Source organism: Rhinatrema bivittatum, chromosome 1 (assembly GCF_901001135.1).
Source record: "Rhinatrema bivittatum chromosome 1, aRhiBiv1.1, whole genome shotgun sequence".
Classification (NCBI taxonomy): domain Eukaryota; kingdom Metazoa; phylum Chordata; class Amphibia; order Gymnophiona; family Rhinatrematidae; genus Rhinatrema; species Rhinatrema bivittatum.
Genome location: NC_042615.1, coordinates 818184125 through 818200704, shown reverse-complemented (window position 1 = coordinate 818200704; position 16580 = coordinate 818184125). Strand labels below are relative to the sequence as shown.

General features: G+C 46.7%; 1 protein-coding gene across 7 annotated transcripts in view; it reads left to right on the top strand.

The window, feature by feature from the left end:
- LOC115078839 (phospholipid-transporting ATPase ID-like) overlaps positions 1–16580 on the top strand; it is a 215351-nt gene that overhangs the window by 142227 nt on the left and 56544 nt on the right. For all 7 annotated transcript variants that reach the window (XM_029581907.1, XM_029581893.1, XM_029581903.1 and 4 more), the window contains 2 exons: positions 57–221; positions 15787–15898. In XM_029581907.1, coding sequence (XP_029437767.1) covers positions 57–221; positions 15787–15898 — 277 coding nt within the window. The remainder of the gene's footprint in view (positions 1–56; positions 222–15786; positions 15899–16580) is intronic.

The window sequence follows — 16580 nt, the reverse complement described above, 5'->3', positions numbered from 1 at the left end:
ACAGCACAGACCAAAACTACTGCTGTGCTCATTTCTGATCCAATTCTGATTTACAGGAGTTTGCAGGTGATGGATTGCGCACTCTGGTTTTAGCATACAAAGACTTGGATAAAATTTATTTTGAAAGTTGGAAAAAACGGCACCATGAAGCTAGTACAGCGCTGAATAATCGGGATGAAATGTTATCGGAGCTGTATGAGGAGATCGAGAACAACCTGCAGGTATGGGTCTAGAATCAATATTAGGCTCTAGAGAGCATGCAGACTAAATACCACCGCAGTGACTCAGCCTGGGGCTTTGGAGATTATGCGAAATAAATACTGCATTTCCTAGCATGTAGCCAGATTGACTCAGGACCAATGGGTTAAGCTCCTCTGCCAGCTCATGGAGATGGAGTCAGATTTCAAAGCTGACATCACCCTAGATATATGAACAATTACTATTTAGTCAGGAATCATATGATATTCCACAGTCCTAGGTATAGGATATCATGTATATATTTGATAATATTCAATCCTGAGTACAAGTGATTATTATAGTCCTAAGTAGATGTCTAGATATTATTTATTTCTGAGACTAAGTATCTCTATGTTAGCCATACCTCTGGCTTTCCTCCTCCCAGTTCAAGTGCCCCTGTTTATTGTAACTTTCATTCACTTTTCTCTCTTCACCTACTGTTCACATCGATCTTAATGTTATTGCACCGCTGTTTATTGTAAACCGATACGATATGATTGGTATCATGAGTGTTGGTATAAAAAAGCCATAAATAAATAAATAAAATATACCCCTGCAGTGACCTCAGCCCTTCAGTGTTTCTCTGTCTCCAGCAGGTGGTGGATGTACCTCTCCCTATGGGGATTGCTGTACTTTTTGGAAGGAGAAATTCTACATATAATTTGGAGAAAAAAATAGAGCCCTGCTCTCCTGTGGTGATACCTAAAGGTCCCTCCCCCGGTTGAGAATTCCAGAGGCGATTTCTGAGATCCCTCAGAGGTTGCCTTGGTTCGGTAGCCGATTCCCAGCATGGACTTTGCTGCTTAAGCAGCTGAAAGGGAGTGGGTGTAGGAAACTGAGCGCGACAGTGACGGCCAAAGCCATCTTCCCCCACAGCCGGTGACCATCTTTATACTCAACTGGTAATGATAGAAGTCTACAAAATCATGAAAGGATTTGAACAAGTTAATGTAAATTGGTTATTTACTCTCTTAGATAACAGAAGGATCAGGGTGCACTCCATGAAGTTGGCAAGTAGCTCAATTAAAACAAATTGAAGAAAATTCTTTTGCACTCAGTGTATAGTTAAGCTCTGAAAATCATTGCCAGAGGATGTGGTTACAGCATGTAGTGTAACTGGGTTTAAAAAAGGTTTGGATAAGTTCCTAGAGAAAAAATCCATAAGCTGCTATTACGCTAATTAATAAGCAATAGTAGCTTGTGATCTATCTAATTTTTGAGTACTTGCCAGGTTCTTATGGCCTGGATTGGCCACTGTTGGACACAGGATGCTGGGCTTGATGGACCCTTGGTCTGACCCAGTATGGCATGTTCTTATGTCAGATTGAGAGAGCCTATTGTGTAGGAAAGGGAACCTGTGGGTATGTGAGAGAGAGCACAGAAGAGTGGGATCCTGTGTGAGAGAAAGTGTGTGTGTGAGAGAACATGTGCGAGAGAGCATCTGTGTTGTGTATGAAGGAGGAAGGAAAGAAGACAGAATAAAAGAGACCCTGGAAAAGGAAAAGATAGACATGGGGGAAAGAGACTGTAACCAATCAATTAGAAAAATAAGATCAGACAGCAAAGGTAAAAAAAAATTATTTTGCCTTTCTGCGATTGGAATATGCCATCTTTGGGAATGTGCATTTATTTATTTATTTATTTACAATTCATATTTTATTGCTTTTTTACAAAGTATTATTCACATACTTCGCCAGATAAATAAGACATGTATCATACAAAACAAATATAACAAGAAAATAGTAGCTTGAAACAATATAATTATACATGTACTTATATTCGAAGAAAACTGATATGGGACTCCTAGCCTGGAATACAAAGGAGCTCAAAATTATACTAATCCTTCAGGAACAACTGGCCTAGTGTTTTTGTCAGTATTCTTAACAAACAGACTTATTGGCCTATTGCGATGGAACTAGTCACACTTCTGGCATACAAAAAGGACTTAAGTTGTTCTACAGCTGAAAACACACATTTCTCATCTTTACGACCTATTAAGCAACGACATGGATATTTTAAAACAAATGTACATCCTAAAGCCAAAACGAGGTCTAAAGTTCAGAAATTCCCTTCTTCTAACCTGGGTCGGTCTTGATAAATCTGGGAAGATCTTTACTTCCTGGCCATGAAATTCTAGACCCATATTTAGGAAATAGTTACGCATTACCTTACTAACATCCCCCTCAGAAATGAAGGAGACTAATAAGGTCAATATCAGAACTTTCAATAAATTGGGTCAAGTTTTCCAAAGCTTCCAAGCGACTTTCTCCAGCTTTTCTAAAGAATCTAGTTAGGAAAAAAGCCTTATTAACAAGTGGTATTTGACCACCATCAAACTTTAGACATTCATTAAAGTACTTTTTCAATGTGCATTTCTTATATATTTGTATTTTGCTTTTCCCTCAGTATTCCAGTGCTCACAGATTCTGGTTTCTCTGGCTTTCCATTTCAGTTTTGTCTGCTTGTTTGTTTCTAATTTGTAGTCCCTTATTCTGTATCAGGTAAGGGTCTTTCCCTGTATGTACCCGGATCAGTCCAGACAGTGGGTTGAGCCTCCTGTCCAGCAGATGGAGACAGAGAAAAACTGAAAGGGTATCCTATATCAGGACGGTGCTTAACCTGCTTCCCTTCAGTATTTCTCTGTCTCCAGCAGATAGCAGAACCTGCGGTTCCCCTTTTCTAGACAGTTATTCGCCTGGGAAAGTTTTTTTTTTTTTTCTTTCTCTCTCTTCTGTCTTGTTCTCGGATCAAGCAAGTACTTATAATTTTATAAAGTTAAAAAAAAAAAAAGGATATTGTTATTTTAAATTCCTTTCTCTCTTAAGGAGCAGCAACTTTGCTTCTTGCTCTTTGTTATGGTTTTCAGATGTTTGAGTGGATTCTCGGGGTACTGTGCAGGTGACCACGCCCACAGGGAGGAGCCCTGTGAGGAGCCACAGTACCAGGCAAGACTCAGGACGCGCAATCACAGAGATTTGTCTTTTATTAAACAGCTGATGAGTTCCACCAGAGGTGGCAGTAGCGAGGCAATCCTGATATAACCGTCCAGGGATTCTCGGCAAAGGAGACCCGTCTCACAGTGATAGTATAGGGAGTTCCGGATGCAGGTTCCCAGTGCAGCAGGGCTGTAGATGAGAGAGACTGATAGATTACTCACTAACAGGCCAAAAACCGGATGCTCAATTTTGCCGGCGTCCGGTTTCCAAGCCCGTGGCTGTCAGCGGGCTCGAGAACCAACACCGGCAAAATTGAGCGTCGGCTGTCAAACCCGCTGACAGCCGCTGCTCCGGGTCAAAAGGAGGCGCTAGGGACGCGCTAGTGTCCCTAGCGCCTCCTTTTGCCCGTTTCTACCGCACCACCTTGTTTACATACTGCATCGCGTGCACCGGCGAGTGGCCGTTCGTCCGCTCTCCCGCGTTTTTACTGAATCGGCCCGTAAGTTGGTAGCTGCATAGGTGGCGATTGCAGCAGGCAGAAGTCGATGGTACAGGCACCGAGGCAGGGAGAGCAGGCCCTCGAGGAGCGAGTACCTGATCCCTGTAAGGCACCTGAAAGAAAGCAAAGGGCCCCCGAGGAGCGGGTACTCAGGTTAGAGAATACCCCGAAGGGCAGAGAGAGCTTCCAGCGGTCCAGCAAGTCCAATCCTTGCTAACTCAATGAGCTAGCAAACAAGCGCAGGCTAAATCCCCGGATGGCGTGACGTCACTCGAGGGGGACGCCCCCGAGGTTCCCGCCATGACGTGGATAAAGATGGGGGTCACGCGCGCGCGCACCCTAGAAGGCCATCAGGAGAAACATGGCGTGAGGCTTTGCCATAGCCGTGTTCCGGGGACGCCGGAGAGAGCGGCTTGCAGATGCGGCGGTAGCCATCTTCCCAAGTCTAGCGGGGAGAGCAGAGAGAAAGGTGAGGTACAAAGGTCGAAGCCGTCTGAGACCGGACGCAACGCTCTGGGCCTGGGGGGGGGGGGGCTTGCCCCTTGATGTGATCGGCCTAGGACCCTACCCGGTGACCTGCCTGGCTAGGGGTGACACTGGTGGTCCAGTCCCTCCCCCGAGCAGACCCAGAGAAGTAGCATGCATCGGGTCTGCTGACAGGGAAGCCTCATTCCTCTGTCTTGCAAGCAAAACTAAAAAAAAAATAGAACAGGAGTTTTCCTGCTCGGCTAACAGCTGATACCTCCAGGGGATGGAGCGGGTAGCTGAAATAGCTCGTTCCCGCTCGCAGCCAGGCTCTGACGACTTTTGCCGTTCTCCAGCGGCAGTTCGGCTCCCTCCCCCCCTCCCTCCATGCCTCGATCTACCTTTTGTCTTGCGTGCGGGGAGCCTGCCTCGAGGCTTTCCCACAAGGGAGTCTGTTACGTTGCCTACAAAGTGGGGAAGGTCCCTCTGCGTCGGATAAATCAGCGACTCGTTCGCGGCTCGGCAACATGCAGCGAGGTCGACCCCGTTCCTGCAAACCACGGGAACGGCGGCCATATTGTCTCCAGACCTCGTTTCAGAATTGGAGCTGGATGGAGGAGGGGACGAGAATTTTTCTCATTCCCCACCAGATTTGAGCCCCATTGACCTTCCAGACACAGGCTCAGACCCTCAACCACTCATTGACCCCCCTCCCCCGATGCCAGGGAAAGCACCTGGACATTTTACTTCTGAATTTGTTCTTCTGATGCGTAAAGCATATGTGGCCAGTCTGATGCAGCAGGGTGATCCACCTTCGGACCCTTCGCCTGCTCGGCCTCCTATAGGCCCTCCTCCTGCTAAGGCCCCTAGGAACCTCCAGCTAAGGGAACCACTATCCCTGATGCTCAAGGAGCGAACCGGGTTCGGTTGGTACCAGGGGCCCCAGTCCCTCTGGCCCCCGCTGGTCCAGCCCCTCAGCTTCCGGACCCCGACCAAGATATTGATGTTCTCTCTCTCAGAATTCTCCAGTGGAGGGGGATGACCCATGGGTATTGTGCCTGTTCCAGTGTGAGGAGCTGGATCCCCTCATACCCTTTGTTTTGGCAGAGCTGGGCATAGATGCTCCTCCGGAGGACAGCTCAGGGGCCTCGACATCTAGCAAAGTAGACCCAGTTCTGGCTGGCCTGAGGGCACCTCCACGCACCTTCCCTTTTCATCCAATGCTGATGCAGTTACTCCTGCAGGAATGGGAAGCGCCGGATGCCGAATTGCGAGTGAGCAGAGCTATGGAGAAGCTCTATCCTCTCCCAGATCAGTGTCTTGATATGCTCAAGATCCCCAAGGTGGACATTTCGGTTTCCGCAGTCATGAAGAGGACTACCATTCCGGTAGTGGGGGTGACCGCCTTGAAGGACCTTCAGGACCGCAAGTTAGAAGTCTATCTCAAGAGCATATTTGAAGTCTTGGCACTCGGGGTCCGGGTGACAGTCTGTAGCAGTCTCATGCAGTGGGCAAGCCTTAGGTGGGTTCAACTACTCAGCACCCAGGACCTCCCGTCTGCAGAGGCGGAACAGGCAGAACGGCTGGAAGCAGCGATTGCATACGGGGCGGATGCCCTCTATGACCACCTCCGGGTGCAAGCCAGAACCATAGTCTCCGTGGTGTCGGCCTGGCATCTCCTCTGGCTGCACAATTGGGCGGCGGACTCCTCTTCTAAATCGCGGGCACTCTCCCCTTCAAGGGTCAGCTGCTTTTCGGAGAGGACCTAGAGCAGCTTATCAAATCCTTGGGGGAAAATAAGATCCATAAGCTGCCTGAGGACCGCCCTAGACAGTCTAAGTCCTTCTTTCCATCGCACTCTTGTTTCCGTGGGCAGTGCAGGTATAACAAGCCGCGGGGGCTGCCCAAAGACCTACCTCCTCTAGGTCCCAATCTTGGTCTCACTCCTTTCATGGACGACGTCCATTCCAAGAGGCTCACCCCCAAGGATCAGCCACTAAGTCCTCTAAATGAGATGCGGCTGGCCCATTCCTCCTTTCCCAACTTAGGTGAACGTCTGTCCCTCTTTCTCGAGGAATGGATCAAAATCACTTCGGATCAGTGGGTCCTTGAGGTGATCGAAAACGGCTATGCTTTAGAGTTTGCTCAGGATCTCCCGGACCACTATCTAATTTCTCCTTGCAGGAGCCAGAAGCGTCACGTGGTGTGCCAGACTCTCGACAGGCTGTGGAAGCTCGGCGCTATAGTCCCGGTTCCCCGGAAGGAACAAGGGTCCAGCCAATATTCCATCTACTTCGTCATTCCCAAGAAGGTCGGCTCCAATCAACTAATCCTGGACCTCAAGAGAGTCAACAGAGCGCTCAAGCTTCCCCATTTTCGAATGGAGACCCTGAGAGCGATCATAGTGGCAGTTTGCTCCGGTGAATACCTGGCCTCTCTCGATTTGAAGGAGGCCTACCTGCATATCCCAATCCGTCAGGAACACCAGAAGTATCTTCGCTTCAACATCCTGGGGCGCCACTTTCAGTTTTGGGCTCTTCCATTCGGGATTGCCACCGCTCCTCGCATATTTACCAAGGACATGGTGGTAGTGGTGGCATTCCTCCGTCGGGAGGGAGTCCTGGTCCACCCTTATCTGGACGACTAGCTCATTCGGGAAAAATCGAAAATGCTCTGCGAGTCGGTGATCAACAGAGTTTTGTCGGTCCTCACTTCCCTTTGGTGGATCATCAATTTCCCCAAAAGCAATCTCAAGCCCTCTCAGGTCCTGGATTTCTTAGGAGCACGCTTTGACACTAGCGTGGGCAAGGTTTTGCTCCCCGAGACTCGTGCGATCAAACTCGTGAATCAAATTCAACATCTGTTATCTCTCCCGATTCCCACAGCCTAGGACTATCTTCAGGTTCTGGGCTCTATGGCTTCCACTATAGATTTGGTTCCTTGGGCTTTTGCGCATATGCGACCTTTGCAGAAAGCGTTGCTGTCCCACTGGAAGCCATTCTCTGAGCAGTTTCAGACTCCTCTACCGCGCATGAAGAGATCCATCGCCTCGTCGGACAGCTCCCACTTGCCGGGGTCTAGGTGCTGACAACTCAGGTAGTCGCCCTAAATATTCTCCTTCCTCGCAATGTGGGAGGCTGCCAGACGATCCAGATGGCATGCCGCCAAAGAGAACAGCTTACTGGCTTCCAGGGCCATCAGACGACTCTCTCGCTTATGTTCGCGTATGGAAAGTATTTGAGACGATGTGTGCTGATTCAAAAGTGCCTACACGCCAGGCCCTGGTGTCCCAGGTCCTTGCCTTCCTGCAGAATGGCCTTTCCAAGGGTTTGTCTTTCAGTTCCCTGTGGGTTCAGGTTTCAGCTCTCAGTTCCCTTCTAGGACGGGTTGATGGTTATGCCGTGGCGGTTCCTCAAGGGGGCTATGCATTTGAACCTGCCTGTCCAGGCTACTTGTCCGTCGTGGAGCCTTAATCTCGTCCTTCGAGTCCTCTGCGTGGCTCCTTTCTAACCCATTTGTAGGGCCACGCTTAAGGATCTAACTCTTTAAGACGGTTTTTCTGGTCTCTTATCTGCTCAGCTAGACGAGTGTCCGAGCTCCAAGCCTTGTCGTACAGGGAACCATTTCTTCATTTTTCTGAGTCGGGTTTTTCCCTCAAGACAGTACCATCCTTTTTACCAAAGGTCATGTCCTCCTTTCATTTAAATCAGTCAGTGGAACTTCCTGCTTTTTCTCCTGATGACATTGCCAACACGCCTGGTGGAGACCTTAAGCGCCTTGATGTTAAGAGTGTTATTGCAATACTTATCAGTCACAAATGAGTTTCGGGTCTCTGATCATCTTTGTTCTATGGAGTGGTCCCAACAAGAGAAACAAGGCTTCTAAGGCTACCATCGCTCGCTGGCTAAAGGAGGCGATTGCGTCGGCCTATATCTGTCAGGGCCGGCCGGTTCCGGAGGGCTTAAAGGCCAATTCATTGCGCTCACAGGCTACTTCTTGGGCAGAGAGCCAGCTGGTCTCCCCACAGGAGATATGCAGGGCAGCTATCTGGAAATCTCTTCATACCTTTGCTCGGCATTATCGCCTTGATGTACAGGCACCAGTTTTTGGTTCCTTTGGCAGAGAGGTGCTTCGAGTGGGACTATCTCGGTCCCACCCTACTTAGTGAAGCTTTGGTACATCCCACTCTCTGGACTGATCCGGGTACGTACAGGGAAAGAAAAATTGGTTCTTACCTGCTAATTTTCGTTCCTGTGGTACCACGGATCAGTCCAGACTCCCGCCCTGGTTTCAGCTACCTGTGATATCTCTGCTCAAAATTTTTCATAGACACTGATTGAGAAATTTCTACTTTATCTCAAAATTCTAATGTACCGGAAGTATCTACTACAGATATATGTGTATAAGAGCATTTTTTTAATGGTTTGAATTTCAAATTACAATTTCAAAGTTATGGTTGTTTACTTGCTTGATCTTTCTCGGGTTATTAAATTATTCTTTCTGCTTTGATAACGTTTATACTGAAGAGAAGCAGGGTAAGCACTGCCTGATATAGTATACCCTTTCAGATTTTCCTCTGTCTCCATCTGCTGGACAGGAGGCTCAACCCCCTGTCTGGACTGATCCCTGGTATTACAAGAACGAAAATTAGCAGGTAAGAACCAATTTTCTTGTCTGTGTTGCGTATGTGTGACATGGATGCAATATTTGGCTAGCATCTAGTTTCTCTGTAGGGATTTGTAGCCTTCTGGTTTGTTCTGTTTGCCCAGTAGGTAGTGTATTAGTGTTCTAGGGCCTGGTGTAATGTTTGCCTTGCTGCCTTTTCATTAATAAGGGGGCTGCTGTTTGAGTCCTGAGAGTTACTGCTGTTATGGTATGGTAGTTTTATTTATTTATTTATTTGCAGGGTTTGTGTTACTTCACAAAGTGTTTGGCAGTGAACAGAATGTGTTTTACTGTCACTGAGGATTTATTTATTTGTAGGGTTTGTGTTACTTCACAAAGTGTTTGGCAGTGAACAGAATGTGTTTTACTGTCACTGAGGTGACACTGGAATTTGCATTTTTTTTGCATATCCTAGTTCTGTTCTGCACCTGTTGCAAATCTTTCTATGATGATTAATATGATTATTGCTGTTTTATTGTAGTTTTATGCATTTTTGGAAAGAGGACTCATAAAAGAATATATTGATATTTGTTTTATTACATGATTGGAACAGATGTTTCTGAAGTGTTCTTTGTTTATTTTTTACATGATATTGTGTATTCATAAACTACAATAAATATAAAATAAGTTAATATAAATAGGGCATTTTTAATGTTGGAAGGTGCTTGAAGTAATAGAATTAAACTATTTTAAAATTTCATCATGCATGATGGCTGTTGCAAACTACTCAGAAATCCATTGTAGGGTGCATGCTAAGGTATTATTTATCGATAAGAGTTCAATTAGTAGGGCCTAGATCCGTATGTCTACTGCCCACCCATGTTAACCTTGGGCCCCTCTGAAAATTAAATTCCGGCTACGCCACTGAGCTAAAGAAGAACAGAGAGAGGCTGGGGCCGCCGCTGGAGCTCAGGCTGGCGGCGGCTGAAGAACAGAGAGAGGCCCCCACATGAGAGAGAGGCAGCTTGCTTGTGTGTGTGTGCTTGGGTGAGAGTCAGCTTGTGTGTATGCGCGTGTGTGAGGCAGCTTGCTTGTGTGTCAGTGAGTGGCAGCTTGTGGTGTGTGTGTGTGTGTGTGTGAGAGAGAGAGAGAGATTGCCAGGGTGGCGGGGTGTGTGTGTTTGTGTGTGTGTGAGAGATTGCCAGTGTGGCAGGGTGTGTGTGTGTGTACTTGGGTGAGAGTCAGCTTGTGTGTATGCGCGTGTGTGAGGCAGCTTGCTTGTGTGTCAGTGAGTGGCAGCTGGTGGTGTGTGTGTGTGTGTGTGTGTGTGTGTGTGTGTGTGTGAGAGAGAGAGATTGCCAGGGTGGCGGGGTGTGTGTGTGAGAGATTGCCAGTGTGGCGGGGTGTGTGTGTGTGTGTGAGAGAGAGCATGTATGAAGGTGCTTGGGAGGGGAGAGAGCATGTATGAGGGTGCTTTCGTGTGAATGCCAGCGAGAGAGAGGGGAGAGGGGGGCCGCCATCTCATCCTTCGCCTCAGGCAGCAGATTGCCTTAAGACGCCCCTGGTGTGCGGAGTAAATACTGCAGCGGTGACTCAGCCGCGGGCTCTGGAGAGCACGTGGAGTAAATATCACAGCGGTGACTCAGCCTGGGGCTCTGCAGGGTGTGTGCATTAAATACCAGTGCAGTGACTCAACCTGAGGCTCTGGAGAGTGTGTGGAGTAAATACCGCAGCAGTGACCGACCCACTGTACAATGAAAGCCGCGGAAGGATGTCGGCCCCAGTCAGACTCTGAAGGCTGTCACTTAACAATTCCCAGGTTCCATAATTCCTAATCAGGATTCGCTGTCCACGGTGCACATCTTTGTGCATGTATAGTGCACTGCAGATCTGGGAAGGCATCGTGGGATCCTGTTAGCCTAGAGAAGAAGAGCATGTAATGCAAAGTTTTCCATTTCTAATACGCTTAGCAGCGAACGCTAGAGGGGACGGGACATTCTGTCGAGTTTGGTCTCTGGGACATCAGCGAGGATGACTTCTTAGACACTCCTGCGGAAAAGGGACTGGTGCTCTGACTGGGGATCTGTCACACGGGGCATGTGGCTGCTTACTTCAGATTCAGGATATTTTATTGTCTGGGCAGTTTGTATATTGGTTGCCAATGTAACAAACAGGGAGGGTAATGTTCACAGCCTTTTGCTCTATCCAGGGAGTTCAGCCTGGCTGAAATTTGACGCATCCTTCCCCACCCACCAATCCAGCTGAATGTGCCTGTGGGATTGCATCATGGACATTCTCCTAGCCTGGAGAAAAAGGCACATTCAGGGGGTGTGCTTCCATAGGGGTACCCGTGTACATGGGGTTTTAAAAAGGGCGAATGCTGTCCTCCCCTCCCCCACCTCCGCCGCCTGCACACGTGGGGTAGAATACTTTTTCATTGGAAACAGGCTGCAAAGTGCGTGTGGTAAGAGCGCCGACATACGTGTAAATACACAAGCTACTCAAAATCTTCCCCAAAGGAGTTTAAAAAAAAAATAAAAGCAGTGAAATGAAAACGTAAAAATCTTTGAAATACTGGTAGTAATAACATGAAATGACAGAAGCATAGAGAGGATAATAACAATTCAGGATTTTGGTGATCTTGAGCATTGCCGTCAGCCTCACCTTCCCTAGAAATGTTTGTAAGGCTGGGGCTGGAGGGAGTCTGGTCGTGTCCGTATGTATCTTAAATTGTTTTCCTGTAGTATAATTCCTTGCTTGGTATCACGTTTTGTGGCTCTATTTTTGCCTCGCTTTTAAGCCACTGGGAAGGCTGTTGGTAACCAGGCATCACCTGTTTTTCCCTATGCCCACAAAAGCATTGTGTACAATCCCAGTGAGAATAACCAGGATTTACAGACAGATACTCCACCGTGGGAGAATACCTGGGATTTACAGACACGGATACTCCACCATGCCAAAATATTCAGGATTTACAGACACGGATACTCCACCTTGTGAGAATACCTGGGATTTACAGACACAGATACTCCACCTTGTAAGAATACCTAGGATTTACAGACACAGATACTCCATCATGTCAAAATACCCGGGATTTACAGACACAGATACTCCACCATGGGAGAATACCCGGGATTTACAGACTTGTGAGAATACCCGGGATTTACTGACACGGATACTCCACCATGCCTGATTACCTGGGATTTATAGACACGAATATTCCACCATGCCAGAATATCTGGGATTTACAGACACGAAATTCCACCATGCCAGAATACCTGGGATTTACAGATATGAATATCCCACCATGCCAGAATACCTGGGATTTACAGACATTGATATTCCATCGTGTCAAAATACCCAGGATTTACAGACACATATATACCACTGTGGGAGAATACCCGGGATTTACAGACACATATACTCCACCGTGTGAGAATACCTGGGATTTACAGACACTATGGGAGAATACCTGGGATTTACAGACATGGATTCTCCACCATGTGAGAATACCTGGGATTTACAGGCACGGATACTCCACCATGGGAGAATACCCGGGATTTACAGACGCAGATACTCCACCATGGGAGAATACCCGGGATTTACAGGCGAAGATACTCCACCTTGTGAGAATACCCGGGATTTACAGACGCAGATACTCCACCATGGGAGAATACCTGGGATATACAGACGCAGATACTCCACCATGGGGAGAATACCTGGGATTTACAGACACGGATACTCCACCATGGGGAGAATACCTGGGATTTACAGACACGGATATGCCACCATGGGGAGAATACCTGGGATTTACAGACACGGATATTCCACCATGCCAGAATACCTGGGTTTTACACATATGAATATTCCACCATGCCAGAATACCTGGGATTTACAGACATGGATATTCCATCGTGTGAGAATACCCAGGATTTACAGACACTATGGGAGAATACCTGGGATTTACAGACACGGATATTCCACCATGCCAGAATACCTGGGATTTACAGATATGAATATTTCATCGTGTCAAAATACCCGGGGTTTACAGACACATATACACCACCGTGGGAGAATACCTGGTATTTACAGGTGCAGATACTCCACCATGGGAGAATACCCAGGATTTACAGACACGGATTCTCCACCATTGGAGAATACTTGGGATTTACAGACATGGATTCTCCACCTTGTGAGAATATCCGGGATTTACAGACGCAGATACTCCACTTAGTAAGAATACCTGGGATTTACAGACACAAATACTCCACCATGGGAGAATACCTGGGATTTACAGACGCAAATACTCCACCATGCCAGAATACCTAGGATTTACAGACGCAAATACTCCACCATGCCAGAATATCTGGGATTTACAGATACGAATATTCCACCATGCCAGAAATCCTGGGATTTACAGAGACGGATACTCATTCATGTCAAAATACCCGGGATTTACAGGCACGGATACTCCACCTTGTATTAATACCTGGGATTTACAGAGATGGACACTCCACCATGCCAGAATATCTCAGATTTACAAACATAGATACTCCACCTTGTGAGAATACCTGGGATTTATAGACATGGATACTCCACCTTGTGAGAACACCTGGGATTTACAGACACAGATACTCCACCTTGTGAGAATACCTGGGATTTACAGACACGGATACTCCACCATGTGAGAATACCTGGGATTTACAAAACTGATACTCCATCGTGTCAAAATACCCGGGATTTACAGACGGATACTCCACCTTGTGAGAATACCTGGGATTTACTCCACTCTTCTTACTCTTAATTTTACTCTGTAATCTATCTAAGGGGGTTCATCCTTCAATTTGCGATATGCCGTTATTGTGGGCGTTACAGCATTATCGCATGCGATAGTCAGTGCATCAAAAATTGCATATGCAAATTTTACACTTTTTCTGAAGTGGGAGGAGTTAATGCAAATTAGGGGCTGGTAGCGCTGCGAGCGATGAAGTATCGCATGTTAGCGTGGGGAATTTCGCCAGAAATAGCTACAGCTTTTCCCAGGGCACTACGGGGGGGGGGGGGGGGGGGGAATTAGTAGCGCAGCCAATATCACAGCAGTCAATGCCACACCGCCGCGTTCCACGTTTTCCCAATGCAATGTGGCAGGCTGCAAATGTGCCTAGCCACGCCCCTTTTTCCAATGCAGTTGATATCTGTGCTATAAATGTAGCATTTTGAAAATCTAGGCCTAAGTTATGTTCATATATAATGTAATGTTTTATGTTTATGTACTACCGGTATGTATCACGGATGTAAATTATTTGATAATCCTGGATATCACTCTGAGTATTCTCATAAGTGAGCAAGTAACAAATCCTTGTAATAAATAAATTTACAGAGACAGAAACCTCACCAAGACAGAATACTCAGGATTTATATAACACAGATAGGGGTAGATTTTAAAAAGCATTTACTCGAGCAAAACTGGTTTTTGCTCGAGTAAATACACTTTACTCAAGTAAGTGGGCTTTTCAAAATTGCTACAATATATGCCATTGAATTGTCCATAGGATTTACTCAAGTAAGTGCACTTTACTTGAGTAAATAGCTTTTGAAAATTGCTACGATAGTATGTCACATTTACATGTGTAACTCCTTTGAAAATGACCCCCATATTCTGCAGTGCCAGAATATCCAGGGTTTGCAAGCACAAATATTCTGCTATCCAAGAATATCTGAGGTCAATATTCAAAGCGTGTTCAGTGCTATTTAGCAGGATAAGTATAGCTTATGTGGCTAAGTAGCAGTCGTGGAATATGCGCCTACATTCAGCGGCTGCCACTTAAGCCACATAAGTCACTTATACGACTAAAATGTTAGCCACATAACATGTTGGCATGTAGTGGGCAGGTCAGGGCGGAGTTAGTTAGCTGTAAAAGTTATGCAGCTAACTAGAGATATTGGTTCTTAGCCACATAAATTAACCGGCTAAGCTAGATGAGTCATACAGCAGGTCTAAACTTAGCCGTATAAGTTTATATATAGCTTAGCCGTGCTGCTGCTCTGAGTTTCTATACACTGTGGATCCCTTAAGGCTAGAGGACGGGAATGAAGAAAAGAGTGCACGAGAGTAACTTGCTGATGCGTGGTTACTATCCTTAACCAATAAGCCTCAATGCTGTTGATGCATTGCTCTCTGCTTCAATGGCAAGACGGAACGGGGAATTGGACTCAAACAGCAAGCAATAAGGGCCCTGAGTTTGACAGTCTGGGAAACTGATAAGTATAAAGGTGGCTTGTATGGCCAGCAGTTACTACCATAAGCCTGCTGGGCAGACTGGATGGACCATTTATCCTTTTCTTCCATAATCTCTCTGTGTCTGATTCTATGCTGAATATACCTTGAAACTTGTTGCTTAAACGTCCAGCTTTGAATATTGACCTCCCCAAGATTTACAGACACACATGCTCTACCATCCAAGGATACCCAGGATTTTACATGTGTTGATACTCTGCCATCTGATAGTGCCCAGGATTTACACTCCCATCCAAGAATACCCAAGATTTACAAACCAGATACTCCGCTATCTCAGGGGTATCCAGGGTTTGCAATCACAAATACTCTGCTATCCAAGGAATACCAGGTACGTACAACCATGGATACTCTACCTTCTCATAATGCCCAGGATTTGCAGACTATATAATACTCCACCAGTCACTGATACCCAGGATTTACAAACACAAATACCCCGCCAGCTGAAGAATACTTGGGATTTACAATATTTTTCAGCACATCTCTAGTTCAAATTTTAGCAGGAATATGTAAGGAGGTTTTGACCCCGACTGCTCATACAGTCTAAAGGTATTTAATGTGTTTTTGTTCTGTAGCAAATATCCAAAAAGTGAAATTGTTCTCTGCATTTCATGAGGGATTTGCCTGAAGCACTATTGACGTCCCTGTGGGAGCTGACAGCCCGAATCTGGGACTGAAAATGAGACATAGACGTAACGTTTACTCTCGCTCGCTAACCCTATGCACTCTGTCCTCTGCTCTTTCCGAAGCTGCTTGGAGCCACGGCCATAGAAGACAAGTTACAAGATGGAGTTCCCCAGACCATCGAAACGCTGACCAAAGCAAACATCAAAATCTGGGTGCTGACAGGGGACAAGCAAGGTAAGGACAGCCTGAGTGATCCTGGAACAAACCCCCCCCCCTCCCCGAACCATAGCCATTCCTGAGCTGCAATGCCACCAAGCACAGCTCTCCATCAGCAGGTTTATCTCCTGGCAATGGCACAGGAGCTGGTGGGGCCTGCCTGAGGCTAACAGATGTTGGTGGATGCACACTGCAGGGGCTACCCGGCTTTCAGGATGCACTAGCATTATTTCGGGGTCAGCTCTGCCCTGCTACATAGTTGGTTTTCTGTTATGTAGCTATATTTCTGGAAAGCTAATCCAGCGCTCCCTTCCCGCGCTCCGAGTTACCCAGTACATCTCTGCTGACTCTGAATCCTGCAGGCACCATGAGAAGATTTCCAGCACCTGTGATTTGCAGCCACTGGGCAAATGAGACTGAAGGAAGATGTGCCTGCTGGCACAATAATAAGTAGGAAGGGGAAGGTGCTGGCATATTGCTTCCTGGCAGGAAGAGAAGCAGAGAGTTTAACCTTTTCCTGTCCCAGTCGTGTCAGCTTCCGCACCATTCGTGTCTGTGTATGATTGACCAGGGGCATTATATGTAATAACTAGCCATTAAGCCCGTAACAACAGGCTACATTAACATTTTTTTTTCGGTCCATTTCCTTACCCCTCATTCTTCCCTCCCTCCCCTCATTCTCCCCTTCCCCCCCCCCCAT